General features: G+C 41.3%; 3 protein-coding genes and 1 long non-coding RNA gene across 8 annotated transcripts; 3 read left to right on the top strand and 1 right to left on the bottom strand.

Annotated features, from left to right (window-relative positions):
- Nucleotides 1-557: 557 nt before the first annotated feature.
- On the bottom strand, nucleotides 558-3303 carry LOC121194314. The gene is made up of 2 exons (XR_005895366.1): nucleotides 3195-3303; nucleotides 558-1526 (listed from the first exon to the last, which is right to left on the bottom strand). It is a non-coding gene; the product is annotated as an uncharacterized LOC121194314 (long non-coding RNA).
- Nucleotides 3304-3360: 57 nt separating this feature from the next.
- gpr1 (G protein-coupled receptor 1) lies at nucleotides 3361-6175 on the top strand. 3 transcript variants are annotated; one of them, XM_041057115.1, is made up of 3 exons: nucleotides 3361-3498; nucleotides 4098-4174; nucleotides 4286-6175. In XM_041057115.1, the coding sequence occupies exon 3, from the start codon at nucleotides 4320-4322 to the stop codon at nucleotides 5397-5399; it is 1080 nt and encodes a 359-aa protein (XP_040913049.1). In that variant the 5' UTR covers nucleotides 3361-3498; nucleotides 4098-4174; nucleotides 4286-4319; the 3' UTR covers nucleotides 5400-6175. The 3 variants fall into 3 exon arrangements, with proteins under 3 accessions (XP_040913049.1, XP_040913051.1, XP_040913050.1); XM_041057117.1 differs by having other exon boundaries at nucleotides 3381-3503; XM_041057116.1 differs by having other exon boundaries at nucleotides 3411-3571.
- A 562-nt stretch (nucleotides 6176-6737) lies between these two features.
- On the top strand, nucleotides 6738-13438 carry LOC121194311 (NADH-ubiquinone oxidoreductase 75 kDa subunit, mitochondrial-like). 3 transcript variants are annotated; one of them, XM_041057106.1, is made up of 19 exons: nucleotides 6738-6964; nucleotides 7675-7754; nucleotides 8102-8205; nucleotides 8294-8401; nucleotides 8519-8595; nucleotides 8872-8953; nucleotides 9094-9224; nucleotides 9318-9503; nucleotides 9590-9724; nucleotides 9812-9926; nucleotides 10018-10163; nucleotides 10263-10391; nucleotides 10513-10642; nucleotides 10729-10889; nucleotides 10991-11145; nucleotides 11581-11756; nucleotides 11838-11972; nucleotides 12127-12199; nucleotides 13262-13438. In XM_041057106.1, exons 2-19 carry the CDS (start codon nucleotides 7676-7678, stop codon nucleotides 13351-13353), a joined length of 2214 nt encoding a protein of 737 aa, XP_040913040.1. In that variant the 5' UTR covers nucleotides 6738-6964; nucleotide 7675; the 3' UTR covers nucleotides 13354-13438. The 3 variants fall into 3 exon arrangements, with proteins under 3 accessions (XP_040913040.1, XP_040913041.1, XP_040913042.1); XM_041057107.1 differs by lacking the exon at nucleotides 6738-6964 and adding an exon at nucleotides 7072-7262; XM_041057108.1 differs by lacking the exon at nucleotides 6738-6964 and having other exon boundaries at nucleotides 7629-7754.
- A 156-nt stretch (nucleotides 13439-13594) lies between these two features.
- LOC121194310 (INO80 complex subunit D) lies at nucleotides 13595-23519 on the top strand. Its single transcript, XM_041057105.1, has 10 exons — nucleotides 13595-14606; nucleotides 16321-16567; nucleotides 16676-17487; nucleotides 17619-17721; nucleotides 17807-18031; nucleotides 18294-18403; nucleotides 18626-18759; nucleotides 19200-19423; nucleotides 19559-19716; nucleotides 19823-23519. The coding sequence occupies exons 2-10, from the start codon at nucleotides 16350-16352 to the stop codon at nucleotides 20851-20853; spliced, it is 3015 nt and encodes a 1004-aa protein (XP_040913039.1). The 5' UTR covers nucleotides 13595-14606; nucleotides 16321-16349; the 3' UTR covers nucleotides 20854-23519.
- Nucleotides 23520-23523: the final 4 nt, after the last annotated feature.

Below are 23523 nucleotides of genomic sequence, written 5' to 3'. Positions count from 1 at the left end.
CGTGTTCTGTATGTAAAACCGATCTTTAAAATAACTACAACCTATAGCTTCCAAAGAAATTTAGCAAACCTATATATTCAATTTGAATATATAGATTTGTTGACAGGTCTTTTTCATAGAGGACTTTTTGACTAATAGAAGGAAAAACACAGGTGTTAGGTGACAGTGAGACAGGGAGGCAGGCAGCATGAATAAAACCAGGACCCTGAAACTGAAGCAGCAAAATGGAATTCACCCATCATTAATTTTACAACTGTGCTGTCTTCTGTGAAAAAGGCCTATATAGTATATCTGGCTAATTTTGACCTATTGACCCTTATTTTACAGGCTGTCTAGTCATCCACCTATGATACAATATGAAGGAGCTCTTTCACAAATCACAGCTACATAAAAACAGCACAAATCCGTTACTTTTTTGTTTTCATATTGTATTTACTTACTGTATGTAAAGTAAAATTTACTCTCTAAAAAACAATTCTGCATTAAGGGCACACTAAATCCCAGAGTTTCTGCTATCATTGTAACAGTGACATAAGGTGCTTAAGCCATCAACAAAACTTTCATGAATGAATTTTATTGCCTTATGTGAAAATAATACACTTGTAAGAGGAAAAACTAAACAGGCATTTCCCATAGCAGACATGTTGCATGTTTGAAAGTCACAGCTTTGATAAATCATAGATGTTAAAAAGTCTTAATCAAGGTGCCTTGTCACAAGTCAGTCAGTATTGCCAGCGTGGACTAGCATCACTTGTAGCAAGATCCGACACAACTGATTGATTAATTAACTGATTAACTGATCAACAATTCTGAAAACCATTTAATTGTTTAAGTAATTTTTCTTCAGTAAAAATGCCAAAAATTTATGAGTGTCCTGGTTTTGTTGGTCTTCTTTAATAGTAAAGGTTGGACCACTGGTTAGACAAAACAAATACATCAACGTGAGCTCTAGGACAAAGAGATTTGGCATTTTCCACAATCTTATGACAGCTCATAAAGCAAACGATAACTGATTAACTAATGGCAGACAAAATCAGTAGAACAAAATGTTAGTAACAGTGGTCATTTGGTTCAGCTCTAATCAAGTGTAATTCAACATATGCACTCAAATTTTAGTAATCATGTAAATTAACTCCAGAAAATTAACTCCAGAAATCTGAGTGATTTCTGGATCTGAACCCAGTCTGTGGAGACAGTACGTGAGGAAAAGCATGAACACTGGTGTTTAAACAATGCTGATTGCTCCATTAAGTTTCCTGAAAAGTCCCACTGGGGACACTTAAAGTGTCCTCTGCAGTCAGTCTGTTTTCAAGACAGCAGCATATCTTCGAGGAACACTGTGGCACAGGGGGCTCAGACTATAATCAGTGCATGACATGACTTCAAGGTTTAATTATAAGACCACTCAGAACACACACACACACACACAGCTGAGCTGTTGGAGGATGTGACAGCTCCCCCCTCAGGGCTGATGGTCACTTTGGGTCGCTGGAGACAAGACAACTGAGACAAGGCTGTCTGGCTATCTGATGAAACAAAAAGGGATGAGTGAGCAACAGAGTCCACACGAACAGTCTTAAGTCTTTGTTAGATCAACCTGCATCAGTTTGAAAAAAGTTTCTGTTCTCACTAATTCTCTGATTACTTTAATATGATCAAATCTACAAAGGTAAGCTGATTCAAATGGAGAGAATTAAACATCAACAATTATGTGAGGAATTATTAGGGAGGAATTCCACAATGAATGACAAGGCAGAAAGTTGAAATGTCCAACCCATAAAGAAGGTAAGGTTATTTCTCCATTAGTAACGTGACGAGTGTTTTGTTTTGGACAAATGTTGAGTGGGGTGCGGTCAGAAGAGCAACACTTTGAAAACTTCAACCCACAGAGAGCAATGTGGCAGCACTGATGATAGACATTTATCTCTATTTTTCTCTATAATTTGTGATTAGTGCAGAAAAGACAGCTGTATTTTCTTTGCCCGAACAGCTGCAGAACACACCAACAAATCGGCCCAGTGTCCCCAGTAATTACATTCATACTGGACATATTTGCAACACATGCTTTAATTCCAGTGCCAGAGATCAGTACCAGTGTATTTTTACGTACAATGTCTTCTGTGGAGCTTTGAGTTTGGGCTTTACAGTTCTGACTTGTATATGTTTAGCAGAAAGCCTTACATTACAAACTGAAGAATGACTTTTTATAAGAGGTGGACATTTAGCAGGCAGAGAGAGTTGCATTATGGGAAGTGTAGGATTGAGCATTTTGGATCTTGACTCATCTGGACTAAAAGTAATCTCAGCCTCTGTTACATCCATTTTGACCACTGTTCTTTTTATTTATCTGTCTCTAGTAAGAGGCAAGTTCTTTACTTAATCTCTGGAGTACCTTTTTAACCATACTCTACTTGCCATGTCTGGTTAGTGTAGAAATAATTTATTGGAAGAGGCTATTGAGTTTATAGATGAAGATCACTTTACCGTCATGAGTAGTTGTATAAAGTTGCCTGCGGCTTTGGAAGAGTTTTATAAATTTTGAGAAAATATCCCCTGATGATGTAAGCGGGGCTATTTCTGCTTGTGCTTGCAGACTTCCTTTTTTTTTTTTTACAAGTGCATTTGAGGGGCGAGCACAAAGACACTAATGAAAGACGCTATTAAATTGCATGGAAAGAGTGAGATCAAACATTTTTTGAGCTGGACTTAAACTAGGGACTCAATTTCCGTCCTGTATCAGTTTGGACCATTTCTCTTAAATTTGGTTTTTGCAAGTCCCAGACCCTAAAGGAAATGCAATGGTAAATCACTGGAGTGCTTCTTTAATTATTCCTTAGCTGTGCTGTAGCTTCTAAATGCACTGTATGTTTTTAAAGGTCATCGGTGAACACAATCGAGCTTTTTACAGAAACAGATTTGTCAAGTTGTTTCAGCAAACATCTAACAGTGTCTGTCTGCACGTCCACACAAACTGTTAAAAGCCCCGATTGTTCCGTTTTAATGAGCACGAAGCAGCAAGGAGCTAAATCAACGTTAAAGGAAGAAAGCAAGCAGAAGTGAGAGGAGGCTTGGCAGCACACGAACTGTCTTCACTCAGGCGCTACCCACCGAAGCAGTGTGTGCTTTTTGGAGGAATCGCTGTATGTCAACAAGAAGAAAAAAACTGCCGCATTCAAACTTTTCCGTTTACTCACTGAGGGGGAAAAGGCATGCGCTGAGAGTTTACTCCGCTGTTGTGAAAAGCAACCGCGGCTCCCCTGACGGCCTCTGAATGAAAGCATTCTTCATTCCGTGCGGATGACCAATAACTTTTCTTCATTCGCTCTTCCAAGTTTGACGCGTCCGCCCGGCGCACCCACTGCACACCCCAACCCAGTGTGCACCCAGTAACGGAGCTTAGTCTGGATGGACGCAAGGAAAGACTACAGATGCAGCAGAAAGGAGTTTCGCTGCCTTGTGGAGAGTCAGAGACAAGGCCCTGAAAAACGGAGCTAAAAGGTTAAGTAAGCGGTGTTTTGAGCCAAATGCTGATTTAAGGGGAGCGCGGTTTTTTTTTTTTTTTTTTTTTGGGGTAAGCGATGCACTTTCTTCTTCAAAATCACTTCATGTTTATCCCATTATGTCAGCAGTGTGTATGTGGCACTGACTTCACTCTGAACCGTTATTTCCTATTTGATAATCTCAGTGTTGTTTGTATGTTTCTCCTCGCTTTAATAACACTGATTTTTTAAATATCTGTTGACTAAATCGAGTTTCTAGTCTTTTTTTTCACTGTCCAGTCAAAGGGTCCAGCACATTTACCAGGTTCACCTTTTTCTTTTTAAAGTTTAAGTCCTATACTGTTCACTTAGATTTGTTTGCTCATTATAGCCTTGGAAAAGATGAACAATGAGATACATGTTTTTTTTTTAATCCTCCAAACTCTGTGTTTCCACATGCATACATTATGCATCAATACAGTATTTGTCAGTTTTTCCCATGTTTACTTACAGAACAAACTATATGAATCAGATTGGGAGCTCTTTTTGTCTCATTTGTGGGGGCATCTCCTTGTCTCTCACTTGTTGATCTAAAGGGATGTTGACACTATGTTCCAGGGTTTCTCAGGACACACCCAAGGCAGCCAACAGGATTCTTGTGGAGAACAGTCCAGCATAATCATAAAGAGTGTGAGGTAGGAACTTGTGTTATAGGTTGATTATAACACAGAGGGATTCTTCAAGTTACTGTGTTTATTGAACACATTACAGGAATGCGTCTTATTGTCAGGTTTCCATTCTCACAGATAACTTCAGCCCAGAGTTTCCTTCCTGGCAACAATGGTTGACTTCGTCGAGGACTATGATAACTACACCTATGAATACTACCAGGAGTATGGCAACTTGGAAGATCTTAAAGTAGAACACAGTCAGAGGGAACCAACGCACATTATCTCAGTGGTTATCTACATTACTTCCTTTGTGCTTGGTGTGATTGGAAATGGAACTGTTATTTGGGTGACAACGTTTAAAAGCAAAAAGACTGTCAACAGTGTGTGGTTGCTCAATCTAGCCATAGCAGACTTTGTGTTTGTGCTTTTTCTACCGTTCTGCATTGATTACATCCTGCGGGACTTCCACTGGAACTTTGGTGTGGCCATGTGTAAGATTAATTCATTTGTGTCCGTGATGAACATGTATGCCAGTGTGCTCTTTCTTACAGTGCTCAGCATAGACAGGTATGTTTCTCTGGTCCACCTCAACTGGTCTGAGAGGTATCGCACTGTAGCGAGAGCCTGGGTTGTATGTGGCTGCATATGGGTCATAGCTGGAGCCATGAGCTGTCCTGCGCTGATTTTTCGCGACACCATACGCTTGCATGACAAAGTGGTGTGCTTCAACAACTTCCATGCACAGGACGGAAAGATGGCAGCCATGACACACATTATAATAGTGGTCATCCGTACCACTGTGGGCTTCCTTCTGCCGTTTACTGCTATATGTGTGACAGGAATACTTCTTACAATCAAAGTGAATCAATCTGGGGACTCATTTCGCATGTCTAGCTTCTCCAAAACAGTCACTGCAGTAATTCTCGCATTCTTTTTATGCTGGGCACCTTTTCATACTTTTAGCTTAATGGAGTTATCAGTGCATTCCTCATTATACCTACACAACATACTGAAAACTGGCTTTCCTCTTGCCACCAGCTTAGGCTTTTTTAACAGTTGCATTAACCCCCTGCTGTATATGCTCTTGAGCAAAAAGGTTCGTCGTATCCTGAAACGTGCAGTGCTGGATCTAACTAAGAGGTCACTGAGAGAGCTCAGCCAGTCAATCTCTGCCACTGAGATTGAGTCTGTGCCAGAACTTCCTCAAGACAGTGTCCCAGAGGAGCCTGTGGCGTTATCAACTCTATGATTGCAACCATTCTCAGACTCTAGTTGTTGTCCATGAAAAACATGGGGGTGGCTGGCTATTACTTTAGTGGATATGTGGATTATCATACCCATTCTTTCCAGCTGTAGTGTTAAGATTTTCCTATTTTGTTTCATTTGAATAGAGTTATGCCTGCTTCAGCTGGCAATTACTCTCAATGGAAAAGCTGAGGGAGACTGTATAAAGTGCACACTGGGGTTAGTATCTTTCCATTTATTTTTCACTTGCATAACCCAAAGAAGAGTGGTAACAGGCAAGATCAAATTATAGTTGAAAGAGTTGATTATCCTGAAAATCATTCACTTTAAATTAAAAATGCCAACCTTTCTCTGTTTCCAGCTTCTCGACTGTTACGATTTGCTGCTTTTCTTTGTCTCCTATGATAGTAAACTGAATATTTTTGGGTTTTGGACAGCTGGACAGAAAATCAAGCAATCTGCAGATGGTTCTTTGGGTTGTGGAAAATGTGATGGACATTTAAACTATTTTAATTCAAATTATATATGCATCTACATATTCACTATATTTTTTATTGTACTCCTTTGCACCAAGGGAATCTATCATCATCATGTTCAGTAGGCTATTTTGGTTCTTACAGGTGAGATATTATGCCAATATCTGATTGTAGTCTAACACTATTTTTGTCACCTATTAATGTATTGTATTGATTTTTATGTAGTTAAGAGTTGTATAAAAGTTTTATTCTAATATATTGCACATAAATAGCATATATCTTAATAAAATTTTTCTTGTGAATACATGCTGTACTTTGAATATCTTTTAATATATAATCTTTTATATTGTTTGACTTTTTGTTAGCAGTGTGTGCAATGGTAACCTAATTAACGAGAAGGCTTTGATGTTTTATGTGCACACAGATTAAATTTCCAGGAGGATTTAAACATTCTTTGTAACTATGCACAAGCCTGAGGTATTTCCAGATGTGTATTTTTCCCTTCTATTTCCTGTTGTTCTGCTTTAAAAATCAGCCATGTCCTGTTATTTCTCTTTGGTGAACTTTGACTTATAAGGATTACATCATTGTTATGTTAGCGAAGCATCCTGTTGTGGAGAGTTGCTCCAAGAAATCTGTAAGAAGTGTGGAAATTTGGACATGACAAATATTTCACCCTTATTTAACAGTTTTACAAGCCGTCATGGCACTTCATTTGACACTCGTGATTTTTTGTGGAGATGCACGTACTTTTTTAAAGTGCCACAATAAAGGGTGGAAATTAGCCACAGTTGTATCCAAAGCAACAACTGAATGAATCAGGGGTGAGGAATAATCCCTGCTGTCACTGCCACATCACCACTGACTGTCACAATTAGGTGTAGATGACTATCGTCTAAGGAGAGCAAACATTACTTAGTCTGCTATGGGTGCTAGTCTACAAAACGCGTACAGTTAGTCAGTACTTGCAGAAAAGCAGCCCTCCTGTTTGGATTATGGTATACAGGATTACTTAATCCGTGACGCAGCAGAATAACAAAACAGTGCGCAATCAGCGTCGCAGGCTGTCTCATGAGGACTAAACACTGACAAGGTACGTATCTGATCGCCGCAAGAAAAACGATCTACTGTGTAACGTTAGGTAATTTATAGCCTGCACACAGCCGCAGCAGTAAGGTTTAAAATGGGTCGTGAAATCTGTATTAGCTAGTGAAGTTAGCCGGCGTACGTTTGTTACCTGAGCTCGTTTGTAGCAAGCGATGCTAAATTGACGTGTTTAGATAAAACGTCACAGACGTTAAAACACCGCCTCACGCGCCGACAGATGATAATTATTGAGTAACGGTAGAATGTGAAGATACGGCCGCGTGCTGTCACAGTTGAATTAACAGGTAACTTCAACCGCTGCTAACGTTAACGTTAGCCGGGGATATCATTTGGCCATTAACGTTACTTTGTTTGTTTGGTATTTCGAGAAGTCTCCACCGTTTTGCGCGTAGTCGAAACATGAAATATTTATTTATACCCGTAGCGCATGTATACAGTGCGCGCAGAGCTGTAGACGTATTCTTTTTAAAATATGTCGCAACATAAATTGGCAGCTCCTTTCGTCATTAGCCATATCGGTAAGTAGCTGGCTAACAGCTACTTCTGTTTTTGTTTTGGTGGTTGCATGTGGGCTGCATAGCTCTTCTGGTTTAAAATGAAGCATCAACTCTGAATATCTCAAAGCCCTGTCCACTCTTGAAAAAGTGTGTCAATTAGAGGAGTTTGACCTTACACATGTTGTCGCCTCTCTTCCAGCATGTTGCGTTTGCCTGTTGTGAGTCGGAGTCTCTTTCCAGCGGCTATCGTCAAAGGAGGCGCAGCTGCAACTAATAATGGTAACAATATGCCACTTTACTGCCTTATTAACTGATCATGCCTTTGTTGCGTACAGCATGTCTCTTGTATTTCTGCAGAATAGACATTTTGTTTGTTGTGGACAAGAACAAAATATTTTAATGCCCAGCACCCTTGTCAATTTGTTCCACTGTTGGATTATAGGCAGGATTACAGATTTGCCTGCTACCCCATTTGGTGCCAGGCTGCTGGTGGCTCAGTTTAGCCATGGGCAATCAGTGTCACTAATTTGCCATCATTAGGGAAGGAGTCCTTTATAGTGTTGTATATGATAAATGATGTGAGTGATTTCTCTATTAATAAAGATGTTTTCTGGCTTTGCTTGAAGCTCGCACCGCAGCTACAGCAGCAGCAGCAGCTGCCAGTAACCTTGTGGAGGTGTTTGTGGATGGGAAACCTATCATGGTGGAGCCAGGAACCACTGTATTGCAGGTAACATGGTAAATTCATTAGACAGGTAATTTCCCAACATCTTTAGTCACAGTATCAGACTTGACACTGTGACTTTTTTCTGTCACAGGCATGTGAAAAGGCAGGCATGCAAATTCCTCGCTTCTGCTACCATGAGCGCCTGTCAGTTGCTGGAAACTGTCGCATGTGTCTTGTGGAGATAGAGAAAGTTCCTAAGGTATGTTTTAGTTTGCACCTTTGCTTGGTTTCTACTCTAGCAAAATGTGTGTCAGTCTTATTTTCTTTGCATAATTTTACAAAATAATAAGGAATCATTTTTCATGTATCACTCTAGCCAGTGGCAGCTTGTGCCATGCCTGTTATGAAGGGCTGGAACATTTTAACCAACTCTGACAAAACAAGGAAGGCCAGGTAGGATCAGACTCACAGCTACATGTCATTGTAGGCTTGTGGTGCGCATATTTAATGTGGTACATATATAATAACATATTTGCGCTGTAAAGTTAATTTACCTCTGTGTAATTTGCTCTGTAATTATACCTAGCTGTCTGATGGGTAGTGTTTAACTAAGATTTTATGATGAGCCCACTTTTATTTTTCTCCCAAAGAAAAAAAAAAACATTAACATTCCCTCATATAAAAGCAACCTGACACAATGTCATTCTAAACTGTCGTTTGATTTTACAGAGAGGGTGTGATGGAGTTTCTGCTGGCTAACCACCCATTAGATTGTCCAATTTGTGATCAGGGGGGAGAGTGTGACCTACAGGTAAATGAAAGACAGTTATGTTTTCATTGGTGTCTTCATAGGTCTGTTAGTGAGGGTGTAAATGACAAACATTTTTTGTTTAGAGTCAAGGTGTTATTTGTAAGACTGACTAATACAACTGAATATGATATTGTGTGAAGGACCAGTCCATGCAGTTTGGCAGCGACAGGAGCCGCTTCACAGAGGGCAAAAGAGCTGTGGAAGACAAGAACATTGGCCCACTTATCAAAACTATTATGACTCGTTGTATCCAGTGCACACGCTGTGTGCGGTAAGCCACACTCTAAGATCTAGAGTAAGTTGAGTTGCTATATAAATTTAGAATACAAAAATAAGTATATTTTAAACTTTTTACTCACAACAGCTTTGCCAGTGAGATTGCAGGGGTGGAGGACCTGGGCACCACTGGCAGAGGCAATGACCTGCAGATCGGGACCTATGTGGAGAAGATGTTCATGTCAGAGTTATCTGGGAATGTCATTGATATATGCCCAGTGGGAGCCCTGACTTCTAAACCATATGCATTCACTGCTCGCCCTTGGGAGACCAGGTTTTCAGATGTGCTCTACATTTTGTTTAACTTACAACTGTCCACGTTTTGTTTTCATCTCACATATTCTCTTTGGTTTTCTACAGGAAAACTGAATCCATTGATGTTCTGGATGCTGTGGGTAGCAACATTGTGGTGAGCACTCGTGGTGGTGAGGTGATGAGAATCCTGCCTTGTCTTCATGAGGATATTAATGAGGAATGGATCTCGGACAAAACCAGGTTCCTCACAAAGTTTGTTTCACAGACCTAGATTTGTGTATAACATTGGCATCATTGCTGAACTCTTCTTCGCTTCCACTCTGACAGGTTTGCGTATGATGGACTCAAGAGGCAGAGGCTTACTCAGCCAATGGTGAAAAATGAGTCGGGACAGTTGATTCCTACAACCTGGGAAGATGTGCTGACTCGAGTTGCTGGAGCAGTACGTAATTTATTTTGAAATTTCCTTCTGTAACAGTGTACACTAATTTACAACTTCGGCGGTCCTAAATAGCATGTGTTTTATTTGACAGTTGCAAGGAGTTAAGGGAAATGATGTCGCTGCCGTTGTCGGAGGCTTGGTGGATGCAGAGGCTCTCATTTCACTGAAAGACTTGCTGAACCGTTTGAATAGTGACAACCTGTGCACTGAGGAGGTGTTCCCCATGGCTGGAGCTGGGTAAGACCATACAAAGAGAAAAACTGAGGATCCTTCAAAGCAAGTTGAACTAGTGCCTGTAATAGCTTTCTTTCTTTTTTTTTTTTAACCTTTGTTTAGGACTGACCTGCGTTCAAACTATCTTCTAAACACTGGGATTGCTGGCATTGAAGAAGCTGATGTGCTGCTTCTGGTAGGCACCAACCCACGCTATGAGGCTCCTCTTTTCAATGCACGAATCAGAAAAAGGTAAGTTGAATGTTGTTAATATAGTATTTCTGGTTATTTAACAAACAATTAAATTGTAAATCTGAGGCGTATTAAACAAAATTTATGTTGTTTTAACATGAACTTTTTAACTCTTCTTTAGCTGGCTTCACAATGAGTTGCAAGTGGCTCTCGTGGGAAAGGAAGTGGACTTAAGTTATACCTATGACCATCTTGGAGAGTCTGCCAAGATCCTTCAAGAAATTGCATCAGGAACTCACCCGTTCTCCAAGGTAAAACACTGAGCACTCTCAGTTATGAATGTTATCAGTCAACTGAAATGTGTTTGTAATTTTGTGTGCTTTATCTCCTCTTGTAGGTCTTGTTGAAAGCAAAGCATCCTGTTGTTGTGGTTGGTAGCAGTTGCCTGCAGAGAGAGGATGGAGCTGCAATAATGGCGGCTGTATCAACCATTTCTCAGAATGCTCGCGTCAGCAGTGGAGTGGAGGAAACCTGGAAGGTTCTCAATGTGCTTCACAGGTCATTGTCTGGGAAAATTAGAGGGAAAACTTCCAGTAACAGGACAGTGTTCAAAAGGGATTGTTACTGTAATGTGTGTACTGTTTTGTCTGTGTCTCCAGGGTTGCCAGTCAAGTGGCTGCACTTGATCTTGGGTTCAAGCCAGGAGTGGACACTATAAGGAAGAATCCTCCCAAAGTTCTTTTCCTGCTAGGAGCTGATGCTGGCTGCATTACTCGCCAGGACCTTCCTAAGGATAGTTTCATCATATATCAAGGTCAGCTGTTTTACTGCACAGCACCAGAAGCTCTTTCATAACATCTCTCATTTATATTAATTTATGTAAGGTATCTGAGAGAGGCACTGTGTAAGTGCTGACATTTTCTTGTGTGTACAAATGAGTGACACAGAAAAACCTGGGTAAATGAGCAAAGAAACCCATTGAGTGCAAAGGATTTCATACAGTGCACAGGGGTTCAGTGAAAGGTTTGATGAGTTAAACATTTAAACACCTGTGAGAGATTAGTGTGTTACACAGAGCTCTCCACCATCATCATCAAAATACCAAATGAGGGAATGAGGGGCACTGAACTTGTTCTGACTGCTCATTGTGGGAAAACACCTTACAAAGATACTTTGTGGGTTTTTCATCTCTTTCTGTATATGTTCATGTTAAGGGATAATTTCAGTACTCTGTCCCATAACTGCCCAGGTCACCATGGCGATGTTGGTGCAACAATGGCTGATATCATACTCCCTGGAGCTGCATATACTGAGAAATGTAGCACCTATGTGAACACTGAGGGCCGTGCCCAGCAGACCAGGGTGGCAGTGACTCCTCCAGGCATAGCCAGGGAGGACTGGAAGATCATAAGAGCAATTTCTGAGGTGAACTACAATATAATGTAAATATTTTTTAAGCAGTAAGAATTAATACTAAATGCTGTATGATTTCCATTCTCATTTAAGCTTGCCGGAGTGACTCTGCCCTACGATACTCTTGATGAAGTGTGTGATAGGCTGGCAGAGGTTTCCCCAAATCTGGTGCGATATGATGACGTTGAGGAGGCCAACTACTTTAAGCAGGCTAATGAACTGTCTAAGGTGAGCTTCTACTTTCCTCCAGCCTGTGTTTAGTTGATCATAGAGAAGGAACTAATAAAGCTTTATTTAAATGCTAGCTTGTACAGTTTATTTATCTCTGTTCACTTCATGCTATTCTCCATGATAATGGTAATATCTGGCTTATCTTTTTCAGGCAGTGAACCAGGCTTTCTTAACTGAACCTTTAGTCCCTCCACAGCTTACTGTGAAGGACTTTTATATGACAGGTGGGTCACTGGTACTTCATTCATGCGTTTCTCCTTTGACTAAACCTAGTCTATATATTATTTTTATTCCATAATTATCCAGCAAAACTCAGCAGTGGACAGTAGCTTGACAGTAGTGCGTTATCAATTCTACAATTCTATACTTTTTATCAGTACTACAAATTAATTCATTTTGAGTTTGGCCATGGGGCCTTTAAAGTATTTAGCATTTGTTTCAGAATAATATTTGAAATGGTAATACTAACATAATAATAAAAGCAAAACCACAAAAGAAAAATAACCAGAAATAAAATATCAGAGTAGTTGAGTAAAAATAGAGTGATCATAGAAAGGCATTTTTGGGGAGAAAAAATTATTTGGATGGCCAGAAAACATTAAGTGGGTAGAGAGCAGATTTCAGTGACATCTGCAAAGTCATACACAAGTCAAATTAATGCAGTATGCTAGCCTAAACTTTCCACCCAGTGGCCCACATCATTCTTCAGATTAGATTAAATAGTGATTAAGCTTTTTTAATTGTATTGCATTGTATAATTACATAATTCTTGTTCTGGTAACAGAAAAATTACAAAATATACTTAACAACGGACATAACATTTTGTAGCAGCTACAGTACTTTCTCCCATTATAGTTCATTTTCTTTTCCCCCAAGTCTTTGAACCTGAAAGTATGCTTTGCATATTTGAAAGGTTTTTCTTTTAGCATTATAATTTGTATTCACTACATTTTATAGCCAAATATGACTTTAATTTGTAGTACTCCTCAGTTTAAAGCTCGTTGTCTGGGATTTGTCACATCTTTTAATGAGAAATTTAGCTGAGTCTACACAACAAAAAATAACTAGCATGCTGTCCCAAATACTATTATTGTGTTACATGTATGCTGGTGTTGCACACTTGTATGACATAAAACACTTAATCCTTAAAAAGCTGAATAATGGCTCTACAACACCAGACTCTATTGTAGGGCCATTGTTTAATTTCCAAAATATGGTATGAGTTTTGGTCTTTGCTGTAACTGAGGTGTGGAAACTTTAAATCCGCTCTCAATCTTTACCCACAGATCCGATAAGCAGAGCCTCCCAGACGATGGCCAAGTGTGTGAAAGCTGTCACAGAGGGAGCACAAGCTGTGGATGAACCAGCCATATGCTAACACACACACTGGATAACCATCCAGTTCTTGAAAAAAAAAAAAAAAAAAGAAAATGATACGCACATCTTCTCTATTTGCACATTCCTAGAATCATATTTATTTGCACTAGTGTTTTACTATGGTATATATTTTACTATAGTAGATGCCTCATTGATAAAGATTATTTAACTAACTAACTTTACTAACCTGCAGAAATATGTCTATGCATTCCTTGCAGAGTGAAAATGAAAGCCTAGGTTTAACAAATCTCCAGAGATACACCCAGTTTAAACCCACAGTTTATGTTTACACCTGTTAGGACATTCAAATTTTACTACTTGTGACCAAAAGCTTAAAATCTTTATCCTCCAAAGGTAAATCTAGTATCATGTCTTCCTGTAAAATTACCAATAATAAAAGTGTTACAATTATATTTTCCTATATTTTCCTATATAGGTATAAGGAGTACATAGTATTGCAAGTGTAGCTATTTGTGTGATATTTAATAAACAAGTTTTCTGTAGCAAGCCTAATGAATCTTTGCAAATCCCCTAATTTAAGTCTGTGCTATTATTTAAAAAAAAAAAAAAAAAAAACAGTTTAAAAGGATTAAAATTATGAACTGCTGCGAGGGATGCTACCTTCCTGTTTATGCTGTTATATAATCTCAACTTTTCTAGTTTCAAGCTCCGGTATCTGATTGGCACGTGGTCCATCATCAGTGAACAGCCGGCAACAGTGTGGCAGCTGGGCTGATAAGTCATTCATATGGAGGATGATAGCCGTGGTCCAGGTGGATTTTACAGTGCAACACTTTACTGGACCTCTCAGTCAATATGTTTGAACCCATCTGTTTTAATGTGGAACATGTAGACGGCACCGTCCTTCACACAAACAGTAATTTCTATCATAAAGCGATTATAATGGTACTTATACACTATAGGGGCTTTTAACAAAGTTGAATTTCCAATATGGTAGGAGAGGTTGTTGTTGTTGAGCGGATTGTTGTCATGTCCCCGCAGTGCCTGTAGTGGTGCTGTGAGGAGTCTGCTGTGGATCCAACAAAAATCCTCATCAGCCTACCTACTGCTTGTAATTTGCTCTGGATAGCCTATATTTACATGCATCCTTATTTCAAGATATACCGAGCTCGATGAAGATCACTGTTACTATCCTATCTCGACTATCGATGCACAAATAGCCTAGCTGATTCTAATAGACATTTCGGCCGTCTATCTGGAGCGAATACCTTACACAGCCCATACCAATTCAAGGTAAGCGAAATCGTATTCGGCCTCGGCCTCGATTTCTGTGTGTAGCGTTTCGCAGAGGCTTCAGTCGGCCAGGCGTTCTACTAGAGGTCGCTGTGCCATCGAAGCTAAGAGGCCTCTCATTTATGACTCCTTTATTTTATAACTTGTGATCAGAGCAAATGACTCAGTGTCTTGAGATGATATGTGGAGTATTACAATGTTGACAGTTTTAAGTCTTGTAGCCTACTAATGTTACATTATGTGCCTATAATTCATATCGATTATTACCGAGGCCTTCGATGACAGGCCTTAAGCCTCGTATGCAGACCCTTTGTTTGAAAGTATTTTGCCGTAAATTTATCATGTTTGTGTACATTAAAATGCCACGACTAGGGCCGATCATTTAATGCTCGTATTTTATGATTATGTTTACATTTGCTAAATAAAACTAAACTGAAAATAGACCTTTATAGTGTTGCCATTTGCTTATATTTCCGTTTCCTGGTTAGCTACCGCCTACTAATTTGTGTTTTTAGCTTTGATAGCGTTTTAGCTAACTAGCAAATTTGACTTTTCGTGTCCGATGTATGTTGATATATTGTTATCTCTGCCTGAAGATGAATACAGTTGTGTGCTATGGATTAAGACACGACTGTATGTTACACGTAGATACTGTTACAGTTTCAAATTTTAAAGTTTAGCATCTGTCCAGCGGCTCCAAGCTAATATTGGCAAGCTAGCTCTCCGTACTCAAACGCTAGCTAACGTTATTCACCGTTTGCTGCTTGTCCGGTTCACCCTGTTTAACCAAAGTTGTTAACTAAAGTTAACCAAGCAGATATAGATGACTCTTGGCCAATCTGTCCGTGTGTCCAACATGTACCTCAGCTGTCAGAGCCGCAGCTCTTCCAGAACAAACTTGAAAACACAATTAATGTTAAAGGCAGCAGCTAAGCAATAACTGAAGCTGGCCAGCTAAGGCTACAATAATCATTAAAGAATACTGTGATAAACCAGTAGCAGCCTATTTGAGTGCTTGTTTATTATGAAGCGTTACATTTAAAAAAATAAAAAGCGTATGCGGTCCTTGTATAGGCGAGAAAGGAGACTTTTTAAATTGAGTTACTCAAGTGTTTAGCTGGTCTTGTAATGATACCTGCACACCGGCTAGTTTGTTTCTTTTTTTTCCTCCAGTGTTTAACTTTGTGCGGCAGACGGCTGTCATATTATCAAGTGCTAGCTGTAAGGATAATTGGATGGATTGGGGAATAAAATAACATACTCTCTGTTTACCAGCTGTTTCTCAATGAGAGGTTTTGACACTGAAAATTACAGGGTGTGAAAGCAACTAGTTAATATTCAGAAGGAAAACGTTTGACTATAACGTCTTTGAAAAAATCTTTAAATTTATGTACAATATTTGTTATTCACAGATTTCAATTATATAGTAGTTTAATGGACTAGATATGATGAATGAAATCAGTTATAAGCCTTTGAATGTCATTTAAGTTTGACTTGACACTAAACATATTTGTGCTGCAAATAATATTTCATAATTATGTTAGCTTCCTGAATATTTATTTCCACTAATTACCTATATTAGCTACAGACTGAGTAAACAGTCACCTTCAGAGGTGAGAATTTCCCTGCCTCTTAAGCCCATGTGTGCATTAATGGTTACCTCTTTAGTATGAAGTGATGTAATTCTTGGTTTTCCCTGACTTTATCCCATCAGCTGATGTTGTCAAGGACAAGAGTCACGTGATGTATGAAGGCAAACACATACACTTCTCAGAGGTGGACAATAAGCCGTTGTGCTCATACAGCCCAAAGCTCTGCAAGCAGCGCAGACTAAACGGCTATGCTTTCTGTATCCGGCACGTTCTGGAGGACAAGACAGCCCCCTTCAAGCAATGTGAATATGTGGCTAAGTACAACAGCCAGCGATGTACCAACCCCATCCCCAAGTCTGAGGACCGCAGGTGTGTATGGTTGTGTTCATTTGTGGCAGATTCCAGATTCCACTATGCTGTGCAGAAAGCATGTAACAAGTGTGCACATTGTGCTGAGGACATGCTCTTGTTTTCCAGGTACTGTAACAGTCACCTGCAGGTTCTCGGCTTTATCCCCAAGAAGGAACGGAAAAAGAAACACGATGCTTTGGAAGAAATGCGCTCACGGGCTCACCTGGAGTCAGTGGCACTCAACATAACTGTGCCCTCTCTAGCTCTGAAAGCTCCCAATGGTCTAGATGAACTTCCACCATCTCCCCCCTGTACACGCCTGTTACCCCTCCCTGATGGGGAACTCCTGGACCCTTTTGCCTTTTATGAGGATGACACAGATGGCGAGGAGGTGGGTACTCCTCGGAAGGGCAACGCCATCAAGAAGAAATTGCAGAGTCATCTGGTGCTCAACCAGAAATTCTGCCATGACACGGACCTCTTCCAACCACCTCCTGAGCACTTTAGTCCCACCCCTGTCCCGCGTGCCCACCCCTCCTCGCCACTCAGCGCTCATCTCCCACGGCAGCAGTCAGGTCTTCTCCAGCCGCCCCAGCACTCCAGTGTGACTTCCTTCATCTTCCCAGGACAGCAGCAGGGTTTATTATGCAATCCACCACCACCTCAGACGGTCAACTTTCTGCCTCCAGGGATGCCCGCTAATGCAGCACCAAGTCCAGTGCAACCTTCTGGGCCATCACTCAGCAGGAAAATGCCTTTCACTGCTACTCACTTGCCGGTCACTTGCAAGGACGGTGGCAGTAACAATCAGCGGCATGTGGTTGTCATGCGCCCGACTGCCTTCTCACCTTCTGCCAGCTGTTTGGCCAGGTTGCAACATCTGGTGCAGCTTTGTGCCAAGAGACACCGGGAGCATGGAGACCTCTTCCCATATCTAGGTATTTAATTAAAATTCATTCACCGGTTTTCAAATTCAGTTTCTTCTTCTTTACTAAATTCATGTCTAAGATACATCAGTTATACTGTAGCTAATGAGAAAATAGCATACTGAAGTGGAGTTCTCTTTCAGGATTGGACTGGTCAGAAGACAGTGCTGATGATGATGAAGATGATGAAGAAGAGGAGGCAGAGAGATTTTTTCCTTTTCAGACCTCTTGGAGACCACAGAATGGGTTGGTATCCTCATACTTTACTTCACAGCCTGAACTTTGACCTGACACTTTTCATCACGACGGCTTTCAAATGTTTCCCGAATAGGCTGGAAGACGACTGCGACTCCTCTCGGAGAACACGGCTACTTAGGCTTTGCTCATACCTCCAGCAGAAATACAAGCACATGTGCAGGCAGGAGAGGGCGAGTATCCGCCAGAAGAGATACCGGTATGCCTTCCGCAAAGCCTTGCTGCATGCTGCCAGTAACAACCCAGACTGTGCTGGGCAGCTGATCCAGGACTTTGGTGGTGCCTCTCGAAATTCTTCAAGGTATTCGCACAAAGTCATGTTAGTTAAATATGATATAATATAATATATAATAGATATAATATATATAAATATGAATACTTAAAGATTACATCAACATGTTAGTAGATACCAGCTTGGTTAATCCAGTCACAAATCCTCCATCACCCACGTGTAATTTAGAATTTCAGTGTACGTGATTTCCAAAGTAGATATGGTTACATCTTGTATTTTATGTTAGTGGAATTTTCTGTTTGCTGAGGCCTGCGGCTGTATGTCTTCACAGTGTGGCTTCAGCAAAGCAGCAGAACACGGATACAGGGACCTGCACTGGCAGCACAAAGGGCCAGGCCTGCAACAACAAAGCTCTGCCCTTCACTCAACACTGCTTTCAGCGTATCCTTTGCACCACTTCACAGATTCTACAGCTGGTCGCTAGAAGTGCAGCACAATGGCTGCTAGTCTGTCAACTTATTTAAAATATGATTTAATCCAATTTTAATTGTACATATTTTTTTAAGAATCACATACTGTGACGTACAATATTCTTGCATGATGGATGGTCGCACTCACATGCTCTGTAGAATTTTGTGGTATTTCCTTCATTGTTCTCTGTAGACATTCTGTTGAATCGTTCCCAGCAGCTCTTTGCTAGCTGCACAGCCAAATTTGCAGATGGCCAGCAGTGCTCCATCCCCGTGTTTGATATCACGCACCAGACACCCCTCTGTGAAGAACATGCCAAAAAGATGGTGAGTCCAGTGTTCAAAGAAAAAGTTCAACATTTTGGGAAATGCATGTATTTGCTTTCTTGCTGAGAGTTAGATGAGAAGATTGATTGACTCAGCTAACATACCTTAACATTAAGACTGGAAACGGTGGGAGGGAACACATTTCCTTGCTGTGTCCAGGTAACAAAATCAATCCACCAGCACCTGTAAGCACCAGGAAGTAAGTTACTGGACCTGACCAAGAAATAGTCTGGCTAATAACCCCCCTGTAAAACAGTGTTTCGTAGTTTTTATTCGCTGTTTTTTGTACAGATGAAACAAACAATGAAACAAGGTGTTAATGAGTGAGCTTTAGTGATGGTGGTGGGTGAATTTTAAACTAATGGGCCACTGGCTCTAACCAAGTTTTGGCAAGAAAGCGAAAAAAAGGTCATTTCCTCATTGCCATACATTCCACACAGGATAACTTCCTGCGTGGGGATGGAAACCGACGAGTGCAGCACCAGCAGCAGCAACAGCGAAAGCCACGTAAAAAGACCAAACCACCCGCGCTCACCAAAAAACACAAGAAGAAGAGGAGGAGAGGGCCGCGGAGGCCTCAGAAACCCATCCCTCCAGCGTTGCCGCAGGGGAACCTGGGAATGCCTTCTACGAGCCTAGCAGTGCCCTCACAGGCCAGCATCAGGTGCGTGCTACACCTGTTGTCTCTAAGCCATTAAGTTAAAAATTGAGTATGCAAGAGAGATGTTTGAGGAGCCTCTTAATAACAGTGGCTTGTTGTATTTCTTAAGCTTTTTTCATCATCTCTTCTTTGTTGCAGGAGCCCTTCGACTCCAGATCTAAGTACAGAGGAGCTTCCTGACGATATCACCAATGAAATGGCAGACATTCCAAATGACCTTGAGCTAAACCAGGAGGATTTCTCCGATGTGTTACCCAGACTACCTGATGACCTGCAGGACTTTGACTTGTTTGAAGGTTCTCTTGCAGCTCATTCTTGTGCATCACTGAGCCTTTCATGTGTTTAATAACAAAGTCTCCCTGGTCTTAATGATAAATGTTGCACTTGTGTGTGTGTGCGCAGGTAAGAACGGGGAGCTGCTGCCCACCACAGAGGAGGCGGAGGAGCTGGTGCGTGCACTGCAGGCTATGGGGTCCTACCCAGACTCTTTGGTGTGCCTGACCTCCATGGGAGACCTGGCCCCATCTGAAGGAGTGGACCACCGAGCCATGACCGTGTTTCCTGGTCCGGTCCAGCCGGGGACCATGGGGGATCTGCTCAACAGCCGCATCCCTACAGAGAACTTCACCAGCCTCGAGCTGGAGGAAAATATACTGCAGTCCACCGGGGGACACTTTCCCCCCTCGCCGCCATCTCAGCCTGCTACCCAGCCCCCGACATCATGCTCCAACCTGACCTCATCTTCTTCTACCGTAGCCCCCTCCACCACCTCCCTGCTCACCCAGACCTCCATAACGGAGCGAACGTTTTCCCGGACACACACGTCCCACGTCCTGGCCAAGTCGGACGCACCCACATCATCTCCCCAAGGCAGCCACTACAGCAGTGAGCATGTGCCATCCCCGTACAGTGACCACATATCTTCTCCCCACGCCAGCTCCTTCCAGACTGACACCCCCTTGCTGCTGGAGGTCCCTCTCAGTGGGGTACCAGGACCCCCACGCTCGTCATGGAATAATCTCCCTCTCCCCCTCACCGACCCCACGCAGTTTGGCAACCTCATAGGTTCAGAAAGTCATCTCATATCCACCTCCCTGTCCACTCCCCCGGCCACCACCCACTCGGTGACGCTGCAGCCCATGGCTGCCCTGTCAGCGATGCCTCAGAGCGGCTTGACAGGTTTAACGACTCCCCCTGCCCCCTCGTCCTCCCTCCCATCCTCCTCACATGATCTTCTGACCTCCACGCAGCCCAAGCAACAGCTCCCTCAGTTCAGCGCGGCCTTTGGCCATCAATTGGCCTCCCACAGTGGCATCCCGAAAGACGTGCAGCCCAGCCACAGCTCTACAGCGCCCCCTGCTGGCTTCTCTATAGTTAGTGCCACTGCTGCAAGTGCCAACAGCACCACACCACCCTTCACGCAGAGTAAATGAGAGCAGGCGGCCTGCAGCGGCTGCATGACGGTCTGTGGACTCACAGTCACTTACAAATCCAGTCGACTGGCTTCTGATTGACCACCCCTCGTCATCTGCTACATGTGTGCAATGTGGTAATAGTGCACTATTTAATAATGAATTTGCACAACCTTGGATTTTCCTCAATATTTTCTATTTTTGTTTTTTTTACTCTGTAGCCAGACGGTCTCTGGGATTTTAAGTCAGTGTGAGTCCACTTGTTTGATGCCTTGCGGTTTTGTCAGCAGGGGGTTACAGTCAGATTTTGTGATGAAGTAAACGGGTGAAAATTGGCAGAAGGACCTTAGCAGAGATTATCTGTGTCACAGTGCTCAGAATTCATAGAAGCCTCAATCAGTGGTCGGTTTGGTTTGCTTTGCCAGTCAAAGTCCTGTCTTAAGATGATCAACTGTACCCTGCCTTGCTCAGATGGCCATTGCATTTTCATTTAAAAAATTTCCACGTTTTTCATACACTGTTTCTGTCACCCTCTGAAAAAAAAAAAAACTAGAGTACAAGTTGTGATATTTGTGATCCATTATGTTTCAAGCTATTTAACTGTTATCATGATATAGAATCTTACTGAGTCAGATTTCACAGTCATACGAATTTACCAAAATACTTTTAAACAGCTGTTTTTATATTGTGTATACTATATATGTGCTCATTTATTTGTTTGCTCAGACGTAAAAAATCTCTGACCTCACCATTGGTTGTGGGACTCTGAGTGGCCTAGTAGACACTTGAAGGTAAATACAGTTTCTTAAAGCAATAAACACATTAACATAACTTTAGCATTGTAAGATATTTTATTGGTCTCATCACATGTAGCTTTGCTTGTGGAAATCCAGGCTGGATCAGGAATATATTTTGGCCTCTATAACCGTTGGAAACGCTTTATTTATAGTTTGACTCAGAACTAGAGCGTATAGAGACCAGTGATCAGGTCAGCTTAACTTCTTGTCTCGGGTCATACTGAGTGGATTTGTGGGGCTAATAAATTAATTTCAGTGTTATAGTAAGGGTGACGATGAAGTAATCCAGGGACTTTTAAGTGTCTACTCTCAAAGGTGCTCTCTGGTCCACATATACAATGGTCTTTAGTGACTTGCATGTCTCATAAAAGGCAAATTCGGTTTCAGGACTCCCAAGGAAACGCACTATAAGACTTCAAGGCCACACAAACTGCCTAGAAAAGGCTTCGGCTGTGAATTGGCACTGGAAATGAATATTTTACTCGTTAGCTAGGTGTAATTTGATGGTATAAATTGGTGTGTTGAGCACATCTGAGGTAAAGCACTGTCTTGTTTTACTCAGTTATAAAGAGATTTTTAAGCTAATTGATGCAAACCTGGGGTCTGGATTTTGGGAAAGTGACTCAGCTATCTGTCTGTTAATGACTCATACAGCAGTACAACCATGGCTTTTGATAGATATTGTATTAGACATTTGACAGATCTGTCAGACATTGTTGAGTATTAGGTATATAGAGTAGCAGTCTCTATCTTGGGGTTTGTCGGTGAATTATTGAGTAGCAATGGATTGAAATTGTTATTTGCAATGTATTCAGTGGAACCTGTGTCTTGTAGAATGAGTCTCTTGTTTTTAATGGCTATCAAAATGGTTGTAAGTTCTGTTTTAAGTCGGAGGGGTCGATGTTTGTATGCTGTGTATGCCGTCATTTTGTTTTTAATAATAATGGGATGGAAAATATTTTTTGATAGCTATTAAACTCCAGGAAGAAATCTGATCTGAGATCGCATGGGGCAGTGACCTTTTTTTTTTTTTTGGTGAGAGCATTTTAATATCGATATTACATTATGGTCACTGACTTGATTCTCAGTGGTATGAAACAGTGGAATACATGCATTGCCATTTCATTTCATTCTGCAGAGAAAAACAGATGAGCGTACGGTATGTTGCTTTTTCAACATAGATTTGCACAGGAGTGGCTGAGGCCGGTGGTGTTTCACAAGTCCCATTCCTTTTTTTTCTCCACCCCCTCCCCGTTTTTTTTTTCTTTTTGCTCGGACGCTCATTAAATGAACAGCTGCCATCATTACCAGCTCTGAGCCTGCACCAGATAACCCCCCTCTCCCCCGTTTCCAGCTGTGAGAGGGCCCAGTTCTGTCTCTCCCTTCCAAAGACAAAGCACGTTATGAAGTGTAAACCTGTAGCTACACCAGAGACGACTGGGCTCCTCAGTGACTGCTTTGCTTGTCACAATCAGGTTGGAAGAAAATGTTTGCAAGGCAATACTGCTGTATCCACATAGCATGAGATTAGTCGCTGCACCAGTTTACTCTCCCGACAACCACGTAGAACAAAATTAACAGGGCTCGTAGGCACATGTAACTGCTTGAATTCAGAGATGGCTGACAAATTCCTATACTCATTGAATGTACTGTATTACTGTTTTTAAAGATAGGATGAGCTAATCTAGTCACCTTTTGTTATTGGTCCTTGTTTAATTTGTCTAAGGTATTTTTTGTATACAAAGGTTTACATTTTTATGTATATTTTTCTTGTGTACAAACTATGTAATATGTGTACAAACACTGTATGTAATATCTGTATATAGTGTGAGAAATTTGATCTTTTGTTTTTGGATGTATAAATAAAACTTGCTGTGAGGTATTTGCTGATACA

This window comes from Toxotes jaculatrix, chromosome 15, assembly GCF_017976425.1.
Source record: "Toxotes jaculatrix isolate fToxJac2 chromosome 15, fToxJac2.pri, whole genome shotgun sequence".
NCBI classification, from domain to species: Eukaryota; Metazoa; Chordata; class Actinopteri; family Toxotidae; genus Toxotes; species Toxotes jaculatrix.
Note: the sequence above shows the minus strand (reverse complement) of the source record. Positions and strands in the feature narration are given on the sequence as shown.

What these genes read in the sequence shown, in the direction of transcription:
- gpr1 (XM_041057115.1), top strand. Translation starts at nt 4,320, where the DNA reads ATGGTTGACTTCGTCGAGGACTATGATAACTACACCTATGAATACTAC.
- LOC121194311 (XM_041057106.1), top strand. Translation starts at nt 7,676, where the DNA reads ATGTTGCGTTTGCCTGTTGTGAGTCGGAGTCTCTTTCCAGCGGCTATC. An exon ending in AGATAGAGAAAGTTCCTAAG is followed by an intron (nt 8,402 to 8,518) that starts GTATGTTTTAGT and finishes GTATCACTCTAG; the next exon opens with CCAGTGGCAGCTTGTGCCAT. An exon ending in GGGGAGAGTGTGACCTACAG is followed by an intron (nt 8,954 to 9,093) that starts GTAAATGAAAGA and finishes TATTGTGTGAAG; the next exon opens with GACCAGTCCATGCAGTTTGG.
- LOC121194310 (XM_041057105.1), top strand. Translation starts at nt 16,350, where the DNA reads ATGTATGAAGGCAAACACATACACTTCTCAGAGGTGGACAATAAGCCG. An exon ending in TCTTGGAGACCACAGAATGG is followed by an intron (nt 17,722 to 17,806) that starts GTTGGTATCCTC and finishes TTTCCCGAATAG; the next exon opens with GCTGGAAGACGACTGCGACT. An exon ending in CCCTCACAGGCCAGCATCAG is followed by an intron (nt 19,424 to 19,558) that starts GTGCGTGCTACA and finishes TCTTTGTTGCAG; the next exon opens with GAGCCCTTCGACTCCAGATC.